A 21,945-nucleotide genomic window follows, 5' to 3' on the forward strand; every position below is an offset into this window, starting at 1 on the left:
GTCAGTCTGGCAGAAGGCAATGTACTATCTGAAGCAGAGAAACTGGATATCAAGCCGACTCTCTATCTGTTCAGTTTACTCTATTTTCTTAAAATTTCTAAATATCCTGAAAGCTAAAGAAACAGGGAAGTTGAATAGATTCACTTACTAGAAAAATCTATAAATACATACCTTTATTTATATCCTAAAATAAGGTTATCTTCAAATAAGTTAGACTTTATAAATTTATTATTTTTTTCTGACTATCTCTAAACATTAAAAAATGTTTAGTTCTAAAAAAGGTTTAGGTTATAACATAAATATTTCAAAGATAATTCAGGAAATAGAGGAAATGGACTAGCAACTAGTCCCTTTAATTAAACTCATATACTGTGAATAATTTATTCTATTTATAAAACTGTGTCTAACACAGTGAAATGCCATACACACAATTTAGTATTTTTCCACGTAACATTACTGAGTAGTGTTTTGCAGGCTGTTGTAATACCTTCGCAGCCATGACCTTTATGCCCATATGAATGGTAGATATTAGGTTGTTTCTACTTCTCTGTTGTGGCAAAAATATACGTTTTTGTTTCATAAATGGCAAAGTTAACCTAAATATTCTGGGTTTGCCTAGAAAGAGACTGGCATTGTAAATAAGACCATGATATTCCTTCAACAATCACATTATTACAAAAATTTTAATACAACGAAGCAAAAAGAAAATCATGAAAACACTCACCTTTACCAGCTATAGGTCAGCAAAGGAGTGAAAAAGCATAAATAGATTAGGAGAATATTTATTTCTATAACTAGTCACTTTATTTTCATGTTATCTTCTTAGTTTCTATTAACTAAGAACAACTCTAAAAGCTGTTCTTCCAAGAGATGACCAAAAAAGAAGAAAAAGGAATGCTATGGAAGTCATGGAATGAAGAAAATACTAAGGGCTAACTACTCTCTGGAAAGTTAAATGGTTTCTCTGATAGAGGTCAACATCAGTATTCTTTTTTATTTTAGTTTTTTACTTTTTATTTTATTTTATTTTTTCAACGTTTATTTATTTTTGGGACAGAGAGAGACAGAGCATGAACGGGGGAGGGGCAGAGAGAGAGGGAGACACAGAATCTGAAACAGGCTCCAGGCTCCGAGGTGTCAGCACAGAGCCCGACGGGGGGCTCGAACTCACGGACCGCGAGATCGTGACCTGGCTGAAGTCGGACGCTTAACTGACTGCGCCACCCAGGCACCCCTATTTTAGTTTTTTAAAAAATAATTCATTGTCCTGTTAGCTAACATAAAGTGTATGTTATATATATGGTGTATATACATACGTATATTTACATAGATATATTTATATATGTTATATATATGTTATATATACAGTGTGTGTATATATATACATACACACACACACAGACACACAGTGGTGTGTGTATATATATGTGCCTGTGTATATATACTATATGTATATGTATATATATATTTATGTGTGTATATATACTATACGTATGGTATAGCACAAAGGTAATTGGAGTTGAGCTCATATTCCATCTTTAATTATTTGGCCTTATGTACCGTTAAGATGCCTAGATGTGATACTGAAGGGGGCTCAAAAAGAAAAGAGAGTAGTTATTTGATGTGGAGAACAAAATAATGAACGTCAAGATGTTACTCTCCTGGAGAAGAACCTTAACAGTAAAGGGTGTTGAATGAAAAGTCAAAATTTGAATTTAAAGTCATACCAAAAAAAGTCTTATTACAGAAGAGACCAGAGAAGTTTTGCAAGTGTAACAAACTAGAATATCTGGGTTTAATGATTATTAAAGCTGTGTTCGAAAACGTTTCTGTAATTATTACATCATTCGTTATTAATCACTTGTAGATTCAAATGAAGAATAAAATTCTTGATTTAAATTAGCATAAAAAGAATGACATGAATACTAAGGTATTTAGATAAAGAAAGTTGGCTTGATGACTCATTCTTTTTTGTCAATCTACAACAGAAAATAGCCCTCTTATTCTTCTGAGTTAAGAACAACCCTAGAAAGTGACGGTTCATGATTTTGGTATTCTGGAGTCCTATCAATGCCCATTTAATTTTGCAATACTTTTTCCATTTTTGTAAAACACATTAAAAAAAGTTACAATTATAAGTATTAAAATAAATTTTCTTTTAGAAGTTTTGGAGAATTTTCTTATATGCCCTTGAGATGCCCAAATGTACCCCAATGCTTGGCAAATTTGTAACTGAAAACCCAGGCACCATTTATTCCAGATCCATATGAAAAATTAGAGAGCTGATTCTATGACTAATACAAACTATTTTTATTCAATTAGGAATTCGTTAATGATGTAAACTATGATACTGAACAAATTTGCCTCAGGCAATTTTATATATTATTAAGGTTATTAATTGATAATGAAATTATGTTTTAACAAAACTTACAAAGCTGAGCATCTGCATGGAGAGTCCCTCCTTTAGGATTCAGTTTCTGGGTTTGAATCGCAGGAATGGGTTTATATGATTGACCTGTGGCCCTATACATGGCCTGAACCCATAATATTCTATCCTGTTCATCATCACTGGCAAATATCACCGTGTCTCCTTCTTTAACCGCATTAAAGAACATCTGTCCACCCTGAAGGCCTGTGGAGAAAGAAAGACATCATTAAAAAAACTTACGTAGTTGGCAGAGTTTTAAGTGCATTTGCTAAATGGTCTCATAGAAAAGAATGAATTTGATATCAATAGCTCGATGCTACTAAGAAAAGTTTAAATTTCCGTACTACTTTAAAAATTAAAAATAGCCTAGGGAAACGAATAGTTCATGGCACAGTAACATTATGCAAGCCATATAAACCTACTCCATAGAAATATATAGTGTAGTCTGAAAGCTCAGGCCAGAGAAGAAAGTCTTCTCTTGGCACATTTCTAATGCTAGATGCAGGAGAAATATACGGTAATTTTAGCAGAAAAGGCAAAAATGATGCTTTTATCTGTATGGCATCTTATCCTCTGCAAAATTCTTTCACAGAGATGACGTTTTTCATTTTTCACTGACCAATTAGTGAACATGATCACAGATTCCTACTTTTCATCTATGTGAAATTTTTAATCTCTGCATTTATTAAATCTATGTATTCCTTAATATTGCTTTATTAATTTCATTCATGGCCACATATTCATTAATTCATTCTCTTACCAATTTTAGACACCAAATGTCTACTACATACCTAGTATTAATATGGAGGTAAGGAGAGAAGTATAAGAATGTGCTATTGGGGAAAAAATTGATAGACTACATAAAAGTTCATTGGTCATTTCTTTCCCTATTTCTGTCTCTTGTAAGTTTTTGCCTTCCACTAAAGAAGTTTATGTAAGCATTGCTGATATTGCTCACACAATTTTTCCAATTATTGTAACCTTCACTATTGCATCCTTGTCCTAAAGACGACAGAAATGATGAGTTTAGCCTAAAGCTAAGTAGTCCGCAGAAAGATAGAAGTCGAATCTCATGAAGTCTTGTCCAGGTACCTCAGTGAAATATGCACCCTATTCATTCAATGGAGCTTGAAACATAGAACAGAGACAGGAGAGTTATGAGAATTTCATGAATACGTGGCAGAGAAAGAGATTCGGCTTAGAATTACCTGGGTGGGGATCTGTATAATCCACAGTGTATCCTTCAAGCTGCATTAGTTCTTGTGGTTCAGACTTTTTTTCTCTATAACTGCACATAGCGAAGGTATACTGGCTAACCTGCACAAGAGAAGGTTTGCAGATTGCTAGCATTAAATCTCTTTTATTTTTTAATCAGAGGATTCTTTGCCAAATTTTAAAAATTCAATAGGTGTTAGCATTTTTCAAAACCTAACTCAGAAATGAAAGCACCTCTCCTCTGCCAGCTTGCAGTTAGGCCCTTCCATGCCTACGATAACATTTCCCAAGCCGATGATCTGCTGGCCAAGATTCTATGAGACGTTAATAGAAGCATCATAAAAAAGTATTCATGTTAAAAATAAGTTTGAGAATCACTGGGTTAAATAAAGATAAACAGGCTTCTTCTACTGCATGTTTTGTTATGGTCTTTAGTAGGCTAACATACTTTGTGACTCTCTAAGAGTAAGATATAACAGAAGCATTCTCAAACGTGTATGATCATGGAACTACACTTTAAAATGTACTTATTTCCAGATTAAAAAAAAAAAGATTTCAGGGGCGCCTGGGTGGCTCAATTGGTTACGCATCTGAATTCGGCTCAGGTCATGATCATCTCACGGTTTGTGAGCTGGAGCCCTGCGTCGCGCTCTCAGCTGTCAGCAGAGTCTGCTTCCAATCTTCTCTCCCCTTTTTTCTCTGCCCCTCACCTGCTTGTACGTGCACACAGACGTGTGCTGTCTCTCAAAACAAACAAACAAATAAATAAATAAAAAGATTTCAATAAAAATTGGGAATTTACTGGCCCACATAAGCAAACCCACAGGAAGGTTCAGGGTGGAGTGAGTTTTTTGGCAGCCAGAGACTCAACACTGCCAAGATCACTCTGTGTCTCCACTCTACTTCTCTTTTGAAACTGGCTTCATTTTCTTGTGCTGTGGTCTCAGTGACCTAGAACCACAGTGGCCAGCAGCTCCTCAGTCACCTGCCTGGCTGTCCCACCTGGAGTCTTAAGGCCATATTTGGACAAATCACTATGGCTAAGGGGTAAAACTGACATTAGTCCAGTATGGGTCAAGAGCTTACATCTGTGGCAAAGAATGTCAAATGCTCCAATAGGTGGGCTCTGAGATGTTCCCCCCAAATAGAGAGGGGAAGTGCTGTTCCCAGCAGGAGAAAAGAATGTTTGGTGGATTAACACTTAAACTGCAAAATATCATAGAACACAGGATTCCATGGAAAACAGTTTGGGTAATGTAAATTATGCCCCCTTTCCACTTATAAACATAAATGAAAGTAAGAAAACACAAAAAATACCTTTCAATACACAAAAATTAAAGAGGGCTCGAGAGCTAATTATGGAAAAAAGTTACACAGACTATGCTAAAGTTAAGAAATTCTCCTTATTAAAGGACACCACAAAGAAAGTAAAAAGGAGGGGCGCTTGGGTGGCTCAGTCGGTTAAGCGTCTGCCTTCAGCTCAGGTCATGATCTCTTGATTTGTGAGTTGGAGCCCTGCATCAGGCTCTGTGCTGACAGCTCAGAGCCTGGAGCCTGCTTTGGATTCTGTGTCTCTGGCTCTCTCTGCCCCTCCCCCACTTGTGCTCTGTCTCTATCAAAAATAAATAAAATGTTAAAAAAAAAAAAGGAGTAAAAAGGCAAAGCCATAAACTAAGATGTATGCAAAACATATATTCAGCAAAGAACTGCTATCTATCAATACAGGCTGACAGAGAAGAGCAACAACTGAGCGTCACTAGGGAAGAGGCAATTCTGCTTCAAGACTGTAGCATCACCTCCTGAGTTTCCAGCCTGCTGGAAACTTCCTAGTATGTAAGCCTCACTGTTTATTACCCAATCCCTTTGATCCAGCAAATCTTAGAACTTATTCTGAGTAAACAAATGGAAAATATTCAAAGATGCATGCATGGTATGTTCACTGCAGTACTGAATGTAAGCAAAAACTGGAAAAACCAATAGCGGTTTGGTTAAATACACTACAACATGATCACACAGTACAATGCTATTCAGCCTTCAAAGCACTTACGACAGATTTTTTTTTCAAGACATATCTTTATTTCTAAGATATAACATAAAAAGCAGGCAGAAAAACAAAAATGTAGAGTGTACTTTTTTGGATAAACGCTGTACATACATATGAACAGGATACAGATGAAAATATTTATACTAATTACTGAAAAGTGCTATTATGGGGATGCCTGGGTTACTCAGTCAGTTAAGCCTGATCTTAGTTCAGGTCCTGAAGCTCCACATTGGGCTCTGAGCTGGGTGTGAAGCCTACTTAAAAAAACAAAAAAACATATATGTGTGTGTGTGTTTGTGTGTGTGTATACACATACACACACATATGTACATATAAATGTACATATACACCCACACATATATATTTAAGGGTTTTTGTCTGGATACAGTTAATGTATATATATATGTGTGTGTGCGTGTGTGTATATAGATATTCAAACCCATTTTTCTTTTCTCTTTCCACAAAGGTAATTATCATGCTGGATTTTGTGTTTATTATTCCCATGCATGTTTTTACAACTTTTATTACATAAATTTTTAGGTTCTTAGACCCAGTTCCAACCTGGTTTATACATAGGCAGGGTGGTTTCCACACCAATAACAAGCAATGCTCTGGATACCAGTTGGGTATCCTACAATATGCTCAATTGTAACACTATACCAACACAGCACATAGAACTCAAATTCCATAGGTTAAGGGTGCAGTCCTACAAGACTGACCCACCCCCACTCCCCCTCAGATGCCAGTCATAAACCCAGAATGTAACCTACAGATGGGAGGTTCTTACCACTCTCTCCTTGTACTCCATTTTTTAAGTTCATTTATTTGCAAGTGGCGGGGTGGGGGAGCACGGGGAAGGGAAGGGGGGAAGGGAAGGGGGGTGCAGAGATAGAGGAAGAGAGAGAATCCCGAGCAGGTCCCATGCTGTCAGCACAGAGCCCAACTGCAGGAGCTCCAACTCACAAACCATGAGATCATGCCCGGAGTTTAAATCAAGAGTCAGAAGCTTAACTGACTGAGCCACCCAGATGCCCCTCTCTCCTTGTACTTCAGACACTAGTCCAAATTATTACCTGTATTTCTGAATGGCTACAGATCAGGGTTTCCCACAACCTCCTAAGTCTTCCATCTGTTCACCAACCTGAAAAGCTCTCTCAAGCCCCTTATTTTGGTGTTTTACAGAGGCTTCATTATAGAGGCTTACTTGATTGATTAAATCACTGGTCATTGGCAATGTATCCAGCCTCTAGCCTGCCTCCTCCCTGAGGTCTGGGAGGATGTGGGGGGTAGGTGGAAGTGAAAGTTCCAGTTCTAATCACACTGTTGATTCTCTAGGCAAACAGCCCCCATGCTTAGGTGGGCTCTAAAATCATCTAACATAAGACAGCTTTACCACTCAGTAGAAAAGTACAAGGATTCTATGCTAGAATGGGGATAAAGACCAAGTATGTATTTATCACAAATCACAATTGCCACATAAGTAAATTGAGAAAATCAAGTACTTCTTCACACATTTTAACACTTTGTATGAATAAATCATGTATCTTTCTTCTGCAACTTTTCGCCCAAAAGTTCAACATGATGTTTAGCCATCTTGATACCTACTCTGTTATCTGAACTGCCACACTCTACCCAATGTCTTAATGATGGCCTTCAGTACCTTCCACTTGTTGCCATTAAAAATAGTGTCATAACGGTCATTCTTGCACACATGTGTTAGAGCTGCCTAAAGGGCTACATCAGGGAAGGGAATTGCTAGGCTGTAGGGCATGTGTATCTACATCCTCGCTAGACATTACAAAACTACTTTCCAGTGCATACGTACATCAAGGGTCCAGGAGAGCTCCTGGTACTACATATCTTTGCTTAACTTGGTTTTTGAGTCTTTAATATTTTACCAACTTTGACGAATGGTACGTGGTGTGTCTCTATTCTCTGAATTTCTCTGGATTCTCTGAATTCTCATTACTAATATGGCTGAACATTTCCTATTTTTATTAGCCACTTGGGATTTCTTTTCTGTGGGTTACTTTATTAAACAAGTTTGCTCATTTCCTAATGTTATCAGTCATTCAAATCCTTTTCCCATAATCGGTTTTGCAAGAGATTTATTTACCTTTTTGAGCACCTGCAAGGAGTATCTTTGCATTTAGTTACTCCTCCCTATTCTTTGTTTTCTATTTCTTAATTTCTGCTATCTTTATTATTTCTCCCTTCTTTTTTGGGGGGGCTTATTCTTTTATGAATGTTTTAATTCATCTACTTAGCTTACTCATTTTCAGTTGTTATTATATAGGTTCGATAAGCCTAAATGCATATATATCTAGGTTTATTCTAAGTTTACTTTAGCTTAATCTCACAAGTTATCATACAGCATTTTCCTTAGTTCAGTTCTAAATATTTCTCATTTCATTAGTTCTTTTTTATACATGAACTATTTACAAGTGTGCTTTCATATGTGGATGTGCGGTTACATTTTTCTTACTGAGTTTTAAAGTAATTCTATTGTGACCAGAATGATTCAGAATTTTAGTATTTTTTGAAACCTGCTCTGTTGCCTAGGGCATGACCAGCTTTTTAAAAGAAGGCTTAAGGAGTTGCGGCAAGATGGCGGCTTAGGAGGACACTGGGCTCACCGCACGTCCTGCTGATCACTTAGATTCCATCTACACCTGCCTAAATAACCCAGAAAACCATCAGAGGATTAGCAGAACGGAGTCGCCGGAGCCAAACGCAGACGAGAGGCCCACGGAAGAGGGTAGGAAGGGCGGCGAGGCGGTGCGCGCTCCACGGACTGGCGGGAGGGAGCCGGGGCGGAGGGGCGGCTCGCCGGCCAAGCAGAGCCCCCGAGTCTGGCTGGCAAAAGCGGAGGGGCCGGGCGGACTGTGTTCCAACAGCAAGCGCGACTTAGCGTCTGGGAGGTCATAAGTTAACAGCTCTGCTCCGAAAGCGGGAAGGCTGGAGGACAAAGGGAGGGAGAGCTGCTGCGCCCCCTGACAACAGAGCTCAGTTTGGTGGGGAACAAAGGCGCTCGCCAGCGCCATTTCCCCCGCCCATCCCCCAGCCGAAATCCCAAAGGGAACCGGTTCCTGCCAGGGAACTTGCTGGCTCCGCGCAAACACCCAACTCTGCGCTTCTGCGGAGCCAAACCTCCGGCAGCGGATCTGACTCCCTCCTGCTGCCACAGGGCCCCTCCTGAAGTGGATCACCTAAGGAGAAGCGATCTAAGCCTGCCCCTCCTGCCCCCGAGCACCTTGCCTACCCACCCCAGCTAATACGCCAGATCCCCAGCATCACAAGCCTGGCAGGGTGCAAGTAGCCCAGACGAGCCACACCACCCTACAGTGAATCCCGCCCCTAGGAGAGGGGAAGAGAAGGCACACACCAGTCTGACTGTGGCCCCAGTGGTGGGCTGGGGGCAGACATCAGGTCTGACTGTGGCCCCGCCCACCAACTCCAGGTATACACCACAGCACAGGGGAAGTGCCCTGCAGGTCCTCACCACGCCAGGGACTATCCAAAATGACCAAGCGGAAGAACTCCCCTCAGAAGAATCTCCAGGAAATAACAACAGCTAATGAGCTGATCAAAAAGGACTTAAATAATATAACAGAAAGTGAATTTAGAATAATAGTCATAAAATTAATCGCTGGGCTTGAAAACAGTATACAGGACAGCAGAGAATCACTTGCTACAGAGATCAAGGGACTAAGGAACAGTCACGAGGAGCTGAAAAACGCTTTAAACGAAATGCATAACAAAATGGAAACCACCACAGCTCGGCTTGAAGAGGCAGAGGAGAGAATAGGTGAACTAGAAGATAAAGTTATGGAAAAAGAGGAAGCTGAGAAAAAGAGAGATAAAAAAATCCAGGAGTATGAGGGGAAAATTAGAGAATTAAGTGATACACTAAAAAGAAATAATATACGCATAATTGGTATCCCAGAGGAGGAAGAGAGAGGGAAAGGTGCTGAAGGGGTACTTGAAGAAATAATAGCTGAGAACTTCCCTGAACTGGGGAAGGAAAAAGGCATTGAAATCCAAGAGGCACAGAGAACTCCCTTCAGACGTAACTTGAATCGATCTTCTGCACGACATATCATAGTGAAACTGGCAAAATACAAGGATAAAGAGAAAATTCTGAAAGCAGCAAGGGGTAAACGTGCCCTCACATATAAAGGGAGACCTATAAGACTCGTGACTGATCTCTCTTTTGAAACTTGGCAGGCCAGAAAGAATTGGCACGAGATTTTCAGGGTGCTAGACAGAAAAAATATGCAGCCAAGAATCCTTTATCCAGCAAGTCTGTCATTTAGAATAGAAGGAGAGATAAAGGTCTTCCCAAACAAACAAAAACTGAAGGAATTTGTCACCACTAAACCAGCCCTACAAGAGATCCTAAGGGGGACCCTGTGAGACAAAGTCCCAGAGACATCACTATAAGCATAAAACATACAGACATCACAATGACTCTAAACCCGTATCTTTCTATAATAACACTGAATGTAAATGGATTAAATGCGCCAACCAAAAGACATAGGGTATCAGAATGGATAAAAAAACAAGACCCATCTATTTGCTGTCTACAAGAGACTCATTTTAGACCTGAGGACACCTTTAGATTGAGAGTGAGGGGATGGAGAACTATTTATCATGCGACTGGAAGCCAAAAGAAAGCTGGAGTAGCCATACTTATATCAGACAAACTAGACTTTAAATTAAAGGCTGTAACAAGAGATGAAGAAGGACATTATATAATAGTTACAGGGTCTATCCATCAGGAAGAGCTAACAATTATAAATGTCTATGCACCGAATACCGGAGCCCCCAAATATATAAAACAATTACTCATAAACATAAGCAACCTTATTGATAAGAATGTGGTAATTGCAGGGGACTTTAACACCCCACTTACAGAAATGGATAGATCATCTAGACACACGGTCAATAAAGAAACAAGGGCCCTGAATGAGACATTGGATCAGATGGACTTGACAGATATATTTAGAACTCTGCATCCCAAAGCAACAGAATATACTTTCTTCTCGAGTGCACATGGAACATTCTCCAAGATAGATCATATACTGGGTCACAAAACAGCCCTTCATAAGTTTACAAGAATTGAAATTATACCATGCTTACTTTCAGACCACAATGCTATGAAGCTTGAAATCAACCACAGAAAAAAGTCTGGAAAACCTCCAAAAGCATGGAGGTTAAAGAACACCCTACTAACGAATGAGTGGGTCAACCAGGCAATTCGAGAAGAAATTAAAAAATATATGGAAACAAACGAAAATGAAAATACAACAATCCAAACACTTTGGGACGCAGCAAAGGCAGTCCTGAGAGGAAAATACATTGCCATCCAGGCCTATCTCAAGAAACAAGAAAAATCCCAAATACAAAATCTAACAGCACACCTAAAGGAACTAGAAGCAGAACAGCAAAGGCAGCCTAAGCCCAGCAGAAGAAGAGAAATAATAAAGATCAGAGCAGAAATAAACAATATAGAAACTAAAAAAACTGTAGAGCAGATCAACGAAACCAAGAGTTGGTTTTTTGAAAAAATAAACAAAATTGACAAACCTCTAGCCAGGCTTCTCAAAAAGAAAAGGGAGATGACCCAAATAGATAAAATCATGAATGAAAATGGAATGATTACAACCAATCCCTCAGAGATACAAACAATTATCAGGGAATACTATGAAAACTTATATGCCAACAAATTGGACAACCTGGAAGAAATGGACAAATTCCTGAACACCCACACTCTTCCAAAACTCAATCAGGAGGAAATAGAAAGCTTGAACAGACCCATAACCAGCGAAGAAATTGAATCGGTTATCAAAAATCTCCCAACAAATAAGAGTCCAGGACCAGATGGCTTCCCAGGGGAGTTCTACCACACATTTAAAGCAGAGATAATACCTATCCTTCTCAAGCTATTCCAAGAAATAGAAAGGGAAGGAAAACTTCCAGACTCATTCTATGAAGCCAGTATTACTTTGATTCCTAAACCAGACAGAGACCCAGTAAAAAAAGAGAACTACAGGCCAATATCCCTGATGAATATGGATGCAAAAATTCTCAATAAGATACTAGCAAATCGAATTCAACGGCATATAAAAAGAATTATTCACCATGATCAAGTGGGATTCATTCCTGGGATGCAGGGCTGGTTCAACATTCGCAAATCAATCAACGTGATACATCACATTAACAAAAAAAGAGAGAAGAACCATATGATCCTGTCAATCGATGCAGAAAAGGCCTTCGACAAAATCCAGCACCCTTTCTTAATAAAAACCCTTGAGAAAGTCGGGATAGAAGGAACATACTTAAAGATCATAAAAGCCATTTATGAAAAGCCCACAGCTAACATCATCCTCAACGGGGAAAAACTGAAAGCTTTTTCCCTGAGATCAGGAACACGACAAGGATGCCCACTCTCACCGCTGCTGTTTAACATAGTGCTGGAAGTTCTAGCATCAGCAATCAGACAACAAAAGGAAATCAAAGGCATCAAAATTGGCAAAGATGAAGTCAAGCTTTCGCTTTTTGCAGATGACTTGATATTATACATGGAAAATCCGATAGACTCCACCAAAAGTCTGCTAGAACTGATACAGGAATTCAGCAAAGTTGCAGGATACAAAATCAATGTACAGAAATCAGTTGCATTCTTATACACTAACAATGAAGCAACAGAAAGACAAATAAAGAAACTGATCCCATTCACAATTGCACCAAGAAGCATAAAATATCTAGGAATAAATCTAACCAAAGATGTAAAGGATCTGTATGCTGAAAACTATAGAAAGCTTCTGAAGGAAATTGAAGAAGATTTAAAGAAATGGAAAGACATTCCCTGCTCATGGATTGGAAAAATAAATATTGTCAAAATGTCAATACTACCCAAAGCTATCTACACATTCAATGCAACCCCAATCAAAATTGCACGAGCATTCTTCTCGAAACTAGAACAAGCAATCCTAAAATTCATATGGAACCACAAAAGGCCCCGAATAGCCAAAGGAATTTTGAAGAAGAAGACCAAAGCAGGAGGCATCACAATCCCAGACTTTAGCCTCTACTACAAAGCTGTCATCATCAAGACAGCATGGTATTGGCACCAAAACAGACACATAGACCAATGGAATAGAATAGAAACCCCAGAACTAGACCCACAAACATATGGCCAACTCATCTTTGACAAAGCAGGAAAGAACATCCAATGGAAAAAAGACAGCCTCTTTAACAAATGGTGCTGGGAGAACTGGACAGCAACATGTAGAAGGTTGAAACTAGACCACTTTCTCACACCATTCACAAAAATAAACTCAAAATGGATAAAGGACCTAAATGTGAGACAGGAAACCATCAAAACCTTAGAGGAGAAAGCAGGAAAAGACCTCTCTGACCTCAGCCGTAGCAATCTCTTACTCGACACATCCCCAAAGGCAAGGGAATTAAAAGCAAAAGTGAATTACTGGGACCTTATGAAGATAAAAAGCTTCTGCACAGCAAAGGAAACAACCAACAAAACTAAAAGGCAACCAACGGAATGGGAAAAGATATTCGCAAATGACATATCGGACAAAGGGCTAGTATCCAAAATCTATAAAGAGCTCACCAAACTCCACACCCGAAAAACAAATAACCCAGTGAAGAAATGGGCAGAAAACATGAATAGACACTTCTTTAAAGAAGACATCCGGATGGCCAACAAGCACATGAAAAGATGTTCAGCGTCGCTCCTTATCAGGGAAATACAAATCAAAACCACACTCAGGTATCACCTCACGCCAGTCAGAGTGGCCAAAATGAACAAATCAGGAGACTATAGATGCTGGAGAGGATGTGGAGAAACGGGAACCCTCTTGCACTGTTGGTGGGAATGCAAATTGGTGCAGCCGCTCTGGAAAGCAGTGTGGAGGTTCCTCAGAAAATTAAAAATAGACCTACCCTATGACCCAGCAATAGCACTGCTAGGAATTTATCCAAGGGATACAGGAGTACTGATGCATAGGGCCACTTGTACCCCAATGTTCATAGCAGCACTCTCAACAATAGCCAAATTATGGAAAGAGCCTAAATGTCCATCAACTGATGAATGGATAAAGAAATTGTGGTTTATATACACAATGGAATATTACGTGGCAATGAGAAAAAATGAAATATGGCCTTTTGTAGCAACGTGGATGGAACTGGAGAGTGTGATGCTAAGTGAAATAAGCCATACAGAGAAAGACAGATACCATATGGTTTCACTCTTATGTGGATCCTGAGAAACTTACCAGGAACCCATCGGGGAGGGGAAGGAAAAAAAAAAAAAAAGAGGTTAGAATGGGAGAGAGCCAAAGCATAAGAGACTGTTAAAAACTGAGAACAAACTGAGGGTTGATGGGGGGTGGGAGGGAGGAGAGTGTGGGTGATGGGTATTGAGGAGGGCACCTTTTGGGATGAGCACTGGGTGTTGTATGGAAACCAATTTGTCAATAAATTTCAGAAAAAAAAAAAAATAAAAGAAGGCTTAAAAAGAAGGCACGCACCATCACTGGGTTCAATTTCCTTCCTTAGTAAAAACTTTTTGAGTCAGTTTTTATTTTAAAAATGTCTTTAACTCTACCCTATGTTTTTTTTAAATTGTTTTTAACGTTTATTTATTTTTGAGACAGAGAGAGACAGAGCATGAACGGGGGAGGGTCAGAGAGAGGGAGACACAGAATCCAAAACAGGCTCCAGGCTCCGAGCTGTCAGCACAGGGCCCGACTCAGGGCTCGAACTCACGAACCGCTAGATCATGACCTGAGCCGAAGTCGGACGCTTAACTGACTGAGCCACCCAGGAGCCCCTACCCTATGAATGTTTAGTTGGTTATAGAATATTCTAGGCTAGTAATCTTTCAGCACTTTGAAGATATTCCATCATCAGAAACCTTACATAATCCATATTGAAAAGTTTGATGACACTCTGACTGTGGTCCCTTTGCAGTGAATTTGCCTTTTCTAATTTCTCCTAAATGTACTCTTTATCTTTGTTATCCTGTGTTTTAATTAAAAATTTTCTTTTAAAAGCAAACCCTACCCTCGATGGGCTCCAACTCACAACCCGGAGATCAAGGGGCCTCAAACTCATGACCCTGCATGTTCTACCAATGGAGCCAGCCAGTCCTGTTATCCTATAGTTTTACTGTGAAATTTTAGGGAGTTTTAATGTTTATCTTGGTTAATATTTGTAGTATTTCTTGTATCTGATAATTTGTGACTTTTATCAAATTTTAATCTCATTCATTATCTTTTCAAATGTTGACTCTATCTCATTTGCCCTTTACTCTTTCTTCAAATTCTATCACAAGTATCTTGGAACTGTAGATTCTTTCCTACCTTTTAACCTCTACATACTTTATGCTTCTTCATTTCTCTATGCTGAGTAATTTCTTAAGATTATAATATTCTATCATTAATTACATCACTAATTTTCTCTTTAGATGTGTCTAACCTACTGTTTAACCTGTCCAATAAAGATATAATTTCAATGACTTTAAAATTTTTACTAGCTCCACATAGTCCTATTCCAAACCTGCTTGTTCATTTTTCATAGTGTGTTTTCTTTTCTTATAGTTTTGAATCAGTTTATAAATTTCATCACCCTAAGTTTAATTATTTTGTAGTTTATACATATGATAGTTATTACTAAAATTCTTGGGTGTATAAATAAGTGGTTTATTGTTTTGTGATTTTAAATTATGAGCTCATATCCAACACCATTTTATCTGTGGATATTTTATAAAACCTACTTTAAAGGTTCATCTCTCCAAAAAGTTTTTTAAAAATGTCACATGCCTCAGATATATCACCAATCCATAAGTACTTTTTATGTTTATTTCTTAACTTGAGCATTTCTCCCTTAAATTTGTATAAAATAAATTAGAACTTCAACATTCTCTGAGTACAGGCTAATAGTTATAAATTCTCAGGAGTCATTTTTACTCCATATTTAGAGCCAAATATAAATTTACTAGCCTGGGGGCAGTTTTTTTTTTCTAGTCCACATTTCACAGTGTTCTAGATCTTTTAAGTTCTTTATGAGAAGATCTCTTATCCAAATTCCCACTCTGAGTATGCCTCAGGGTATGTTTTCTTTGCGTGAACAGTAAAATCCCTACAAACCAACATCAACACCCTTGTGTGTCCAGCCCCAATACAGCTACAAAGTCAACTCACAAGCTTCACTCTTTGGTCCCTGGGGTTTTCCTTTCTTCTTGCAGTTCAGGTATGCATGTAAAAAAGATGTGTATTATACCTTACCCAGCATTTCTAGGTGTTTTCCATAAAAGAATTCTTAGCATTACATTGCAGACTAGCCAAGACCCCAATTCAAATGCTTTTGCTAATCCTTCAATTCTATTTTTTTTATAGAGATTCTAAATAATAGGTCTAGCTTTCATATATATGAGAAAAACTATTATATTCACCACATTCCAGGAAAAGAAGTTTGTTGATGGGGTTTGCATGTAAAATCAAAATATGTTCAAATTTATAAGGGAGACTGATAAGACCAGTGACAGACCTATCTACTGAAACTTGGCAGACCAGAAAGGAATGGCAGGAAATCTTCAATGTGATGAACAGAAAAACCAGGCAGCCAAGAATCCTTTATCCAGCAAGTCTGTCATTCAGAATAGGAGAGAGAAAGGTCTTCCCAAAAACTGAAGGAATTCATCACCACTAAACCAGCCCTACAAGAGATCCTAAGGGGGATTCTGTGAGTGAAATGTTGCATGGACCACAACGTACCAGAGACATCACTACAGGCATGAAACCTACAGACATCACAATGACTCTAAACCCGTATCTTTCTACAATAACACTGAATGTAAATGGACTAAATGCTCCAACCAAAAGACATAGGGTATCAGAACGGATAAAAACACAAGACCCATCTATTTGCTGTCTACAAGTAACTCATTTTAGACCTGAGGACACCTTCAGATTGAAAGTGAGGGGATGGAGAACTATCTACCATGCTACTGAAGTCAAAAGAAATCTGGAGTAGCCATACTTATATCAGACAAACTAGACTTTAAAGGCTGTAACAAGAGATGAAGAACGGCATTATATAATAATTACAGGGTCTATCCATCAGGAAGAACTAACAATTATAAATGTCTACGCGCCAAATATAGGAGCTCTGAAATATATAAAACGATTGCCAACATAAGCAACCTTACTGATAAGAATGTGGTAATTGCAGGGGACTTTAATACCCCACTTACAACAATGGATAGATCATCTAGACACACAGTCAATAAAGAAACAAGGGCCCTGAATGATACATTGGATCAGATGGAATTGACAGATATATTTAGAACTCTGCAAGAGAATATACTTTCTTCTTGAGTGCACATGGAACATTATCCAATATAGATCACATACTGGGTCACAAAACAGCCCTTCATAAGTATACAAGAATTGAGATCATACCATGCACACTTTCAGACCCATAATGCTATGAAGCTTGAAATCAACCACAGGAAAAAGTCTGGAAAACCTCCAAAAGCATGGAGGTTAAAGAACACCATTCTAAAGAATGAATGGGTCAACCAGGCAATTAGAGAAGAAATTTAAAAATATATGGAAACAAACGAAATTGAAAATACAACAATCCCAATGCTTTGGGATGCAGCAAAGGCAGTCCTGAGAGGAAAATACATTGCACTCCAGGCCTATCTCAAGAAACAAGAAAAATCCCAGATACAAAATCTAACAGCACACCTAAAGGAAACAGAAGCAGAACAGCAAAGATACCCCAAACCCAGGAGAAGAGAAATAATGAAGATCAGAGCAGAAATAAACAAAATAGAATCTAAAAGAACTGTAGAGCAGATCAATGAAACCAAGAGTTGGGTTTTTGAAAAAATAAACAAAATTGATAAACCTCTAGCCAGGCTTCTCAAAAAGAAAAGGGAGATGACCCAAATAAAATTATGAATGAAAATGGAATTATTACAACCAATCCATCAGAAATACAAGCAATTATCAGGGAATACTATGAAAAATTATATGCCAACAAGCTGGACAACCTGGAAGAAATGGACAAATTCCTAAGCACCCACACACTTCCAAAACTCAAACAGGAAGAAATAGGAAACTCGAACAGACCCATAACCAGTGAAGAAATTGAATCAGTTATCAAAAATCTCCCAACAAATAAGAGTCCAGGACCAGATGGCTTCCCTGGGGAATTCTACCAGACATTTAAAGCAGAGTGATACCTATCCTTCTCAAGCTGTTCCAAAAAATAGAAAGGGAAGGAAAACTTCCAGATTCATTCTATGAAGCCAGCATTACTTTGATTCCTAAACCAGACAGAGACCCAGTAAAAAAAGAGAACTACAGGCCAATATCCCTGATGAATATGGATGCAAAAATTCTCAATAAGACACTAGCAAATCGAATTCAACAGCATATATTAAGAAATATTCACCATGATCAAGTGGGATTCATTCCTGGGATGCAGGGCTGATTCAACATTCGCAAATCAATGTGATACATCACATTAATAAAAGAAAAGAACCATATGATCCTGTCAATTGATGCAGAAAAAGCATTTGACAAAATTCAGCATCCTTTCTTAATAAAAACCCTTGAGAAAGTTGGGATAGAAGGAACATACTTAAACCTCATAAAAGCCATTTATAAAAAGCCCACGGCTAATATCATCATCAATGGGGAAAAACTGAGAGCTTTCCCCTCTGAGATCAGGAACATGACAGGGATGTCCACTCTCACCGTTGTTGTTTAACAGTGTTGGAAGTTCTAGCATCAGCAGACAACAAAAGGAAATCAAAAGCATCCAAAATGGCAAAGATGAAGTCAAGCTTTCATGTTTTGCAGATGACATGATACTATACATGGAGAACCCAATAGACTCCACCAAAAGTCTACTAGAACTGATACATGAATTCAGCAAAGTTGCAGGATACAAAATCAATGTACAGAAATCAGTTGCATTCTTATACACTAATAATGAAGCAACAGAAAGACAAATAAAGAAACTGATCCCCTTCACAATTGCACCAAGAAGCATTAAATACCTAGGAATAAATCTAACCAAAGATGTAGAAGATCTGTATGCTGAAAACTATAGAAAGCTTATGAAGGAAATTGAAGAAGATATAAAAAAAAAATGGAAAAACATTCCATGCTCATGGGTTGGAAGAATAAATATTGTTAAAATGTCAATACTACCCAAAGCTATCTACACATTCAATGCAATCCCAATCAAAATTGCACCAGCATTCTTCTCGAAGCTAGAACAAGCAATCCTAAAATTTGTATGGAACCACAAAAGACCCCCAATAGCCAAAGTAATTTTGAAGAAGACCAAAGCAGGAGGCATCACAATCCCAGACTTTAGCCTCTACTACAAAGCTGTCATCATCAAGACAGCATGGTATTGGCACAAAAACAGACACATAGACCAATGGAATAGAATAGAAACCCCAGAACTAGACCCACAAAAGTATGGCCAACTCATCTTGACAAAGCAGGAAAGAACATCCAATGGAAAAAAGACAGTCTCTTTAACAAATGGTGCTGGGAGAACTGGACAGCAACATGCAGAAGGATGAAACTAGACCACTTTCTCACACAATCCACAAAAATAAACTCAAAATGGATAAAGGACCTGAATGTGAGACAGGAAACCATCAAAACCCTAGAGGAGAAAGCAGGAAAAGACCTCTCTGACCTCAGCCTCAGCAATTTCTTACTTGACACATCCCCAAAGGCAAGGGTATTAAAAGCAAAAATGAACTACTGGGACCTCATGAAGATAAAAAGCTTCTGCACTGCAAAGGAAACAATCAACAAAACTAAAAGGCAACCAACGGAATGGGAAAAGATATTTGCAAATGACATATCGGACAAAGGGCTAGTTTCCAAAATCTATAAAGAGCTCACCAAACTCCACACCCGAAAAACAAATAATCCAGTGAAGAAATGGGCAGAAAACATGAAGAGACACTTCTCTAAAGAAGATATCCAGATGGCCAACAGGCACATGAAAAGATGCTCAACGTCGCTCATCAGGGAAATACAAATCAAAACCACACTCTGATATCACCTCACGCCAGAGTGGCCAAAATGAACAAATCAGGAGACTGTAGATGCTGGCGAGAATGTGGAGAAACGGGAACCCTCTTGCACTGTTGATGGGAATGCAAACTGGTGCAGCTGCTCTGGAAAACAGTGTGGAGGTTCCTCAAAAAATTAAAAATAGACCTACCCCATGACCCAGCAATAGCACTGCTAGGAATTTACCCAAGGGATCGAGGAGTGCTGATGCATAGGGGAACTTGTACCCCAATGCTTATAGAAGCACTCTCAACAATAGCCAAATTTTGGAAAAAGCCTAAATGTCCATCAACTGATGAATGGATAAAGAAATTGTGGTTTATATACACAATGGAATACTACACGGCAATGAGAAGGAATGAAATATGGCCCTTTGTAGCAACGTGGATGGAACTGGAGAGTGTTATGCTAAGTGAAATAAGTCATACAGAGAAAGACAGATACCATATGTTTTCACTTTTATGTGGATCTTGAGAAAGTTACCAGAAGACAGTGGGGTGAGGAAGGAAAAAAAAAAAAAGAGGTTAGAGAGGGCGGGAGCCAAAACAGAAGAGACTCTTAAAAACTGAGAACTGAGGGTTGATGGGGGGTTGTTGGAGGGTGGGAGGGAGGAGAGGGTGGGTGATGGGTATTGAGAAGGGCACCTATTGGGATGAGCACTGGGTGTTGTATGGAAACCAGTATGACAATAAATTTTGTATAAAAAAAAAAAACATCAGATGTTCTTAACAGGAAGCATAAATAAAGCTGAAATACAAACTGTAAAAAAAATGTTCAAATTTGTCTTATAATGAAAATATAATTATTAGATTTCAGGGGACTACTACACAAAGTAATACTTCTGTGACCATTGTTAACAAAACAGGAAATATATCGAGCCAATTATCCAAAAAGTTCCCCTTTTTATTCTTTCATTTGGAAGAATCATATAAACCTGGCTGAAAGAAAGTCTCCTGACACATCACCACACGAACAATCTGGAATCTGCTGGGAGAAAGATGACTAGCACAGAAAGGTCTGTCTTCTCTGCACGGCTTGCAAAAATCTCCCACAAATATTAGTCGGAATTTATAGCTACCACTGTGTTTGGTACTCCAGACAGGCTCCCCAACAAGACTTGTCCACTTTTATTCATTTCTCTACCTGAACTCCCAAGCAGGAATAGATCACCTCCACCTTTGAAATTGCATGATTTATATAGATTTCCTAATCTAGTAAACCCTCCTCCTCCCTCTAGCACCCTTACAAACTTGTCCCCTTCACACCTAACTGCATTTACTTGGCTGTTGTCTCTTTGTGACTCATTGGCTCCCACAGTGCCTGGCATATTGTCCCTGCCTTTTAATTTCTCTGGGAAATTAAACTTATTTCAACTTAATAAAATTACTCAGCCACGTTTGAAAATCTATTATCTTTGTTAGGACAGATCACATACTTACCTTGTTTAAAAAAAATACTAATAGTCTAGCAGTCCAAATTACCCTACTTGTACTCTTAAAAAAAATTTTTTTTTTTAACGTTTATTCATTTTTGAGACAGAGAGCATGAATGGGGGAAGGTCAGAGAGAGAGAGGGAGACACAGAATCTGAAACAGGCTCCAGGCTCCAAGCTGTCAGCACAGAGCCCGACGCGGGCCTGAACCCACGGACCGCGAGATCATGACCTGAGCTGAAGTCGGATGCCCAACCAACTGAGCCACGCAGGAGCCCCCCCTACTTGTACTCTTAAATGAATCCTCCTCCACTCACCATTCAAGTAATATTAGATTTTTTAAAATGTCAAACACTGTACTTAAAATGTTCAGGAAACAATAAACATGAGGCTAAGTTCATTCCTTTATCCAACTAGGCTGTCTGAAGCACCCAGAGTGTGATGGACCCACTTTTAAGAGCCACGGAGGAACCAGGTCTTAGTCTTCCAGGTATACCAATAGCTACGATGTGATCACAGTCCTAAGAAACCCATTAAAATCACAAGATCACTAGGAAAAAAACAAAATGAAATATCAAACAATAATTGGGAAACGGCAATTAGGGAGTGATTATGTTAAAAAGAAATTCTTAACTTCCTCAAAAACATCTGATTCATGTGAGACCTTGTTATATTTTATGTT

The 21,945-nt window shown here is 38.7% G+C and overlaps 1 protein-coding gene across 19 annotated transcripts in view; it reads right to left on the reverse strand.

Moving 5' to 3' along the window:
• CADPS2 (calcium dependent secretion activator 2) overlaps positions 1-21,945 on the reverse strand; it is a 540,583-nt gene that overhangs the window by 157,069 nt on the left and 361,569 nt on the right. For 12 of the 19 annotated variants that reach the window (XM_043589376.1, XM_043589374.1, XM_043589365.1 and 9 more), the window contains exons 10-12: positions 3,637-3,745; positions 2,432-2,632; positions 725-733 (exon numbers count right to left, since the gene is read on the reverse strand). In XM_043589376.1, the coding sequence (XP_043445311.1) occupies positions 725-733; positions 2,432-2,632; positions 3,637-3,745 (319 nt within the window). The remainder of the gene's footprint in view (positions 1-724; positions 734-2,431; positions 2,633-3,636; positions 3,746-21,945) is intronic. The other 7 variants (XM_043589377.1, XM_043589375.1, XM_043589367.1 and 4 more) reach the window with 1 other exon arrangement.

This window comes from Prionailurus bengalensis, chromosome A2 (genome assembly GCF_016509475.1).
Source record: "Prionailurus bengalensis isolate Pbe53 chromosome A2, Fcat_Pben_1.1_paternal_pri, whole genome shotgun sequence".
In the NCBI taxonomy this organism is placed as follows: domain Eukaryota; kingdom Metazoa; phylum Chordata; class Mammalia; order Carnivora; family Felidae; genus Prionailurus; species Prionailurus bengalensis.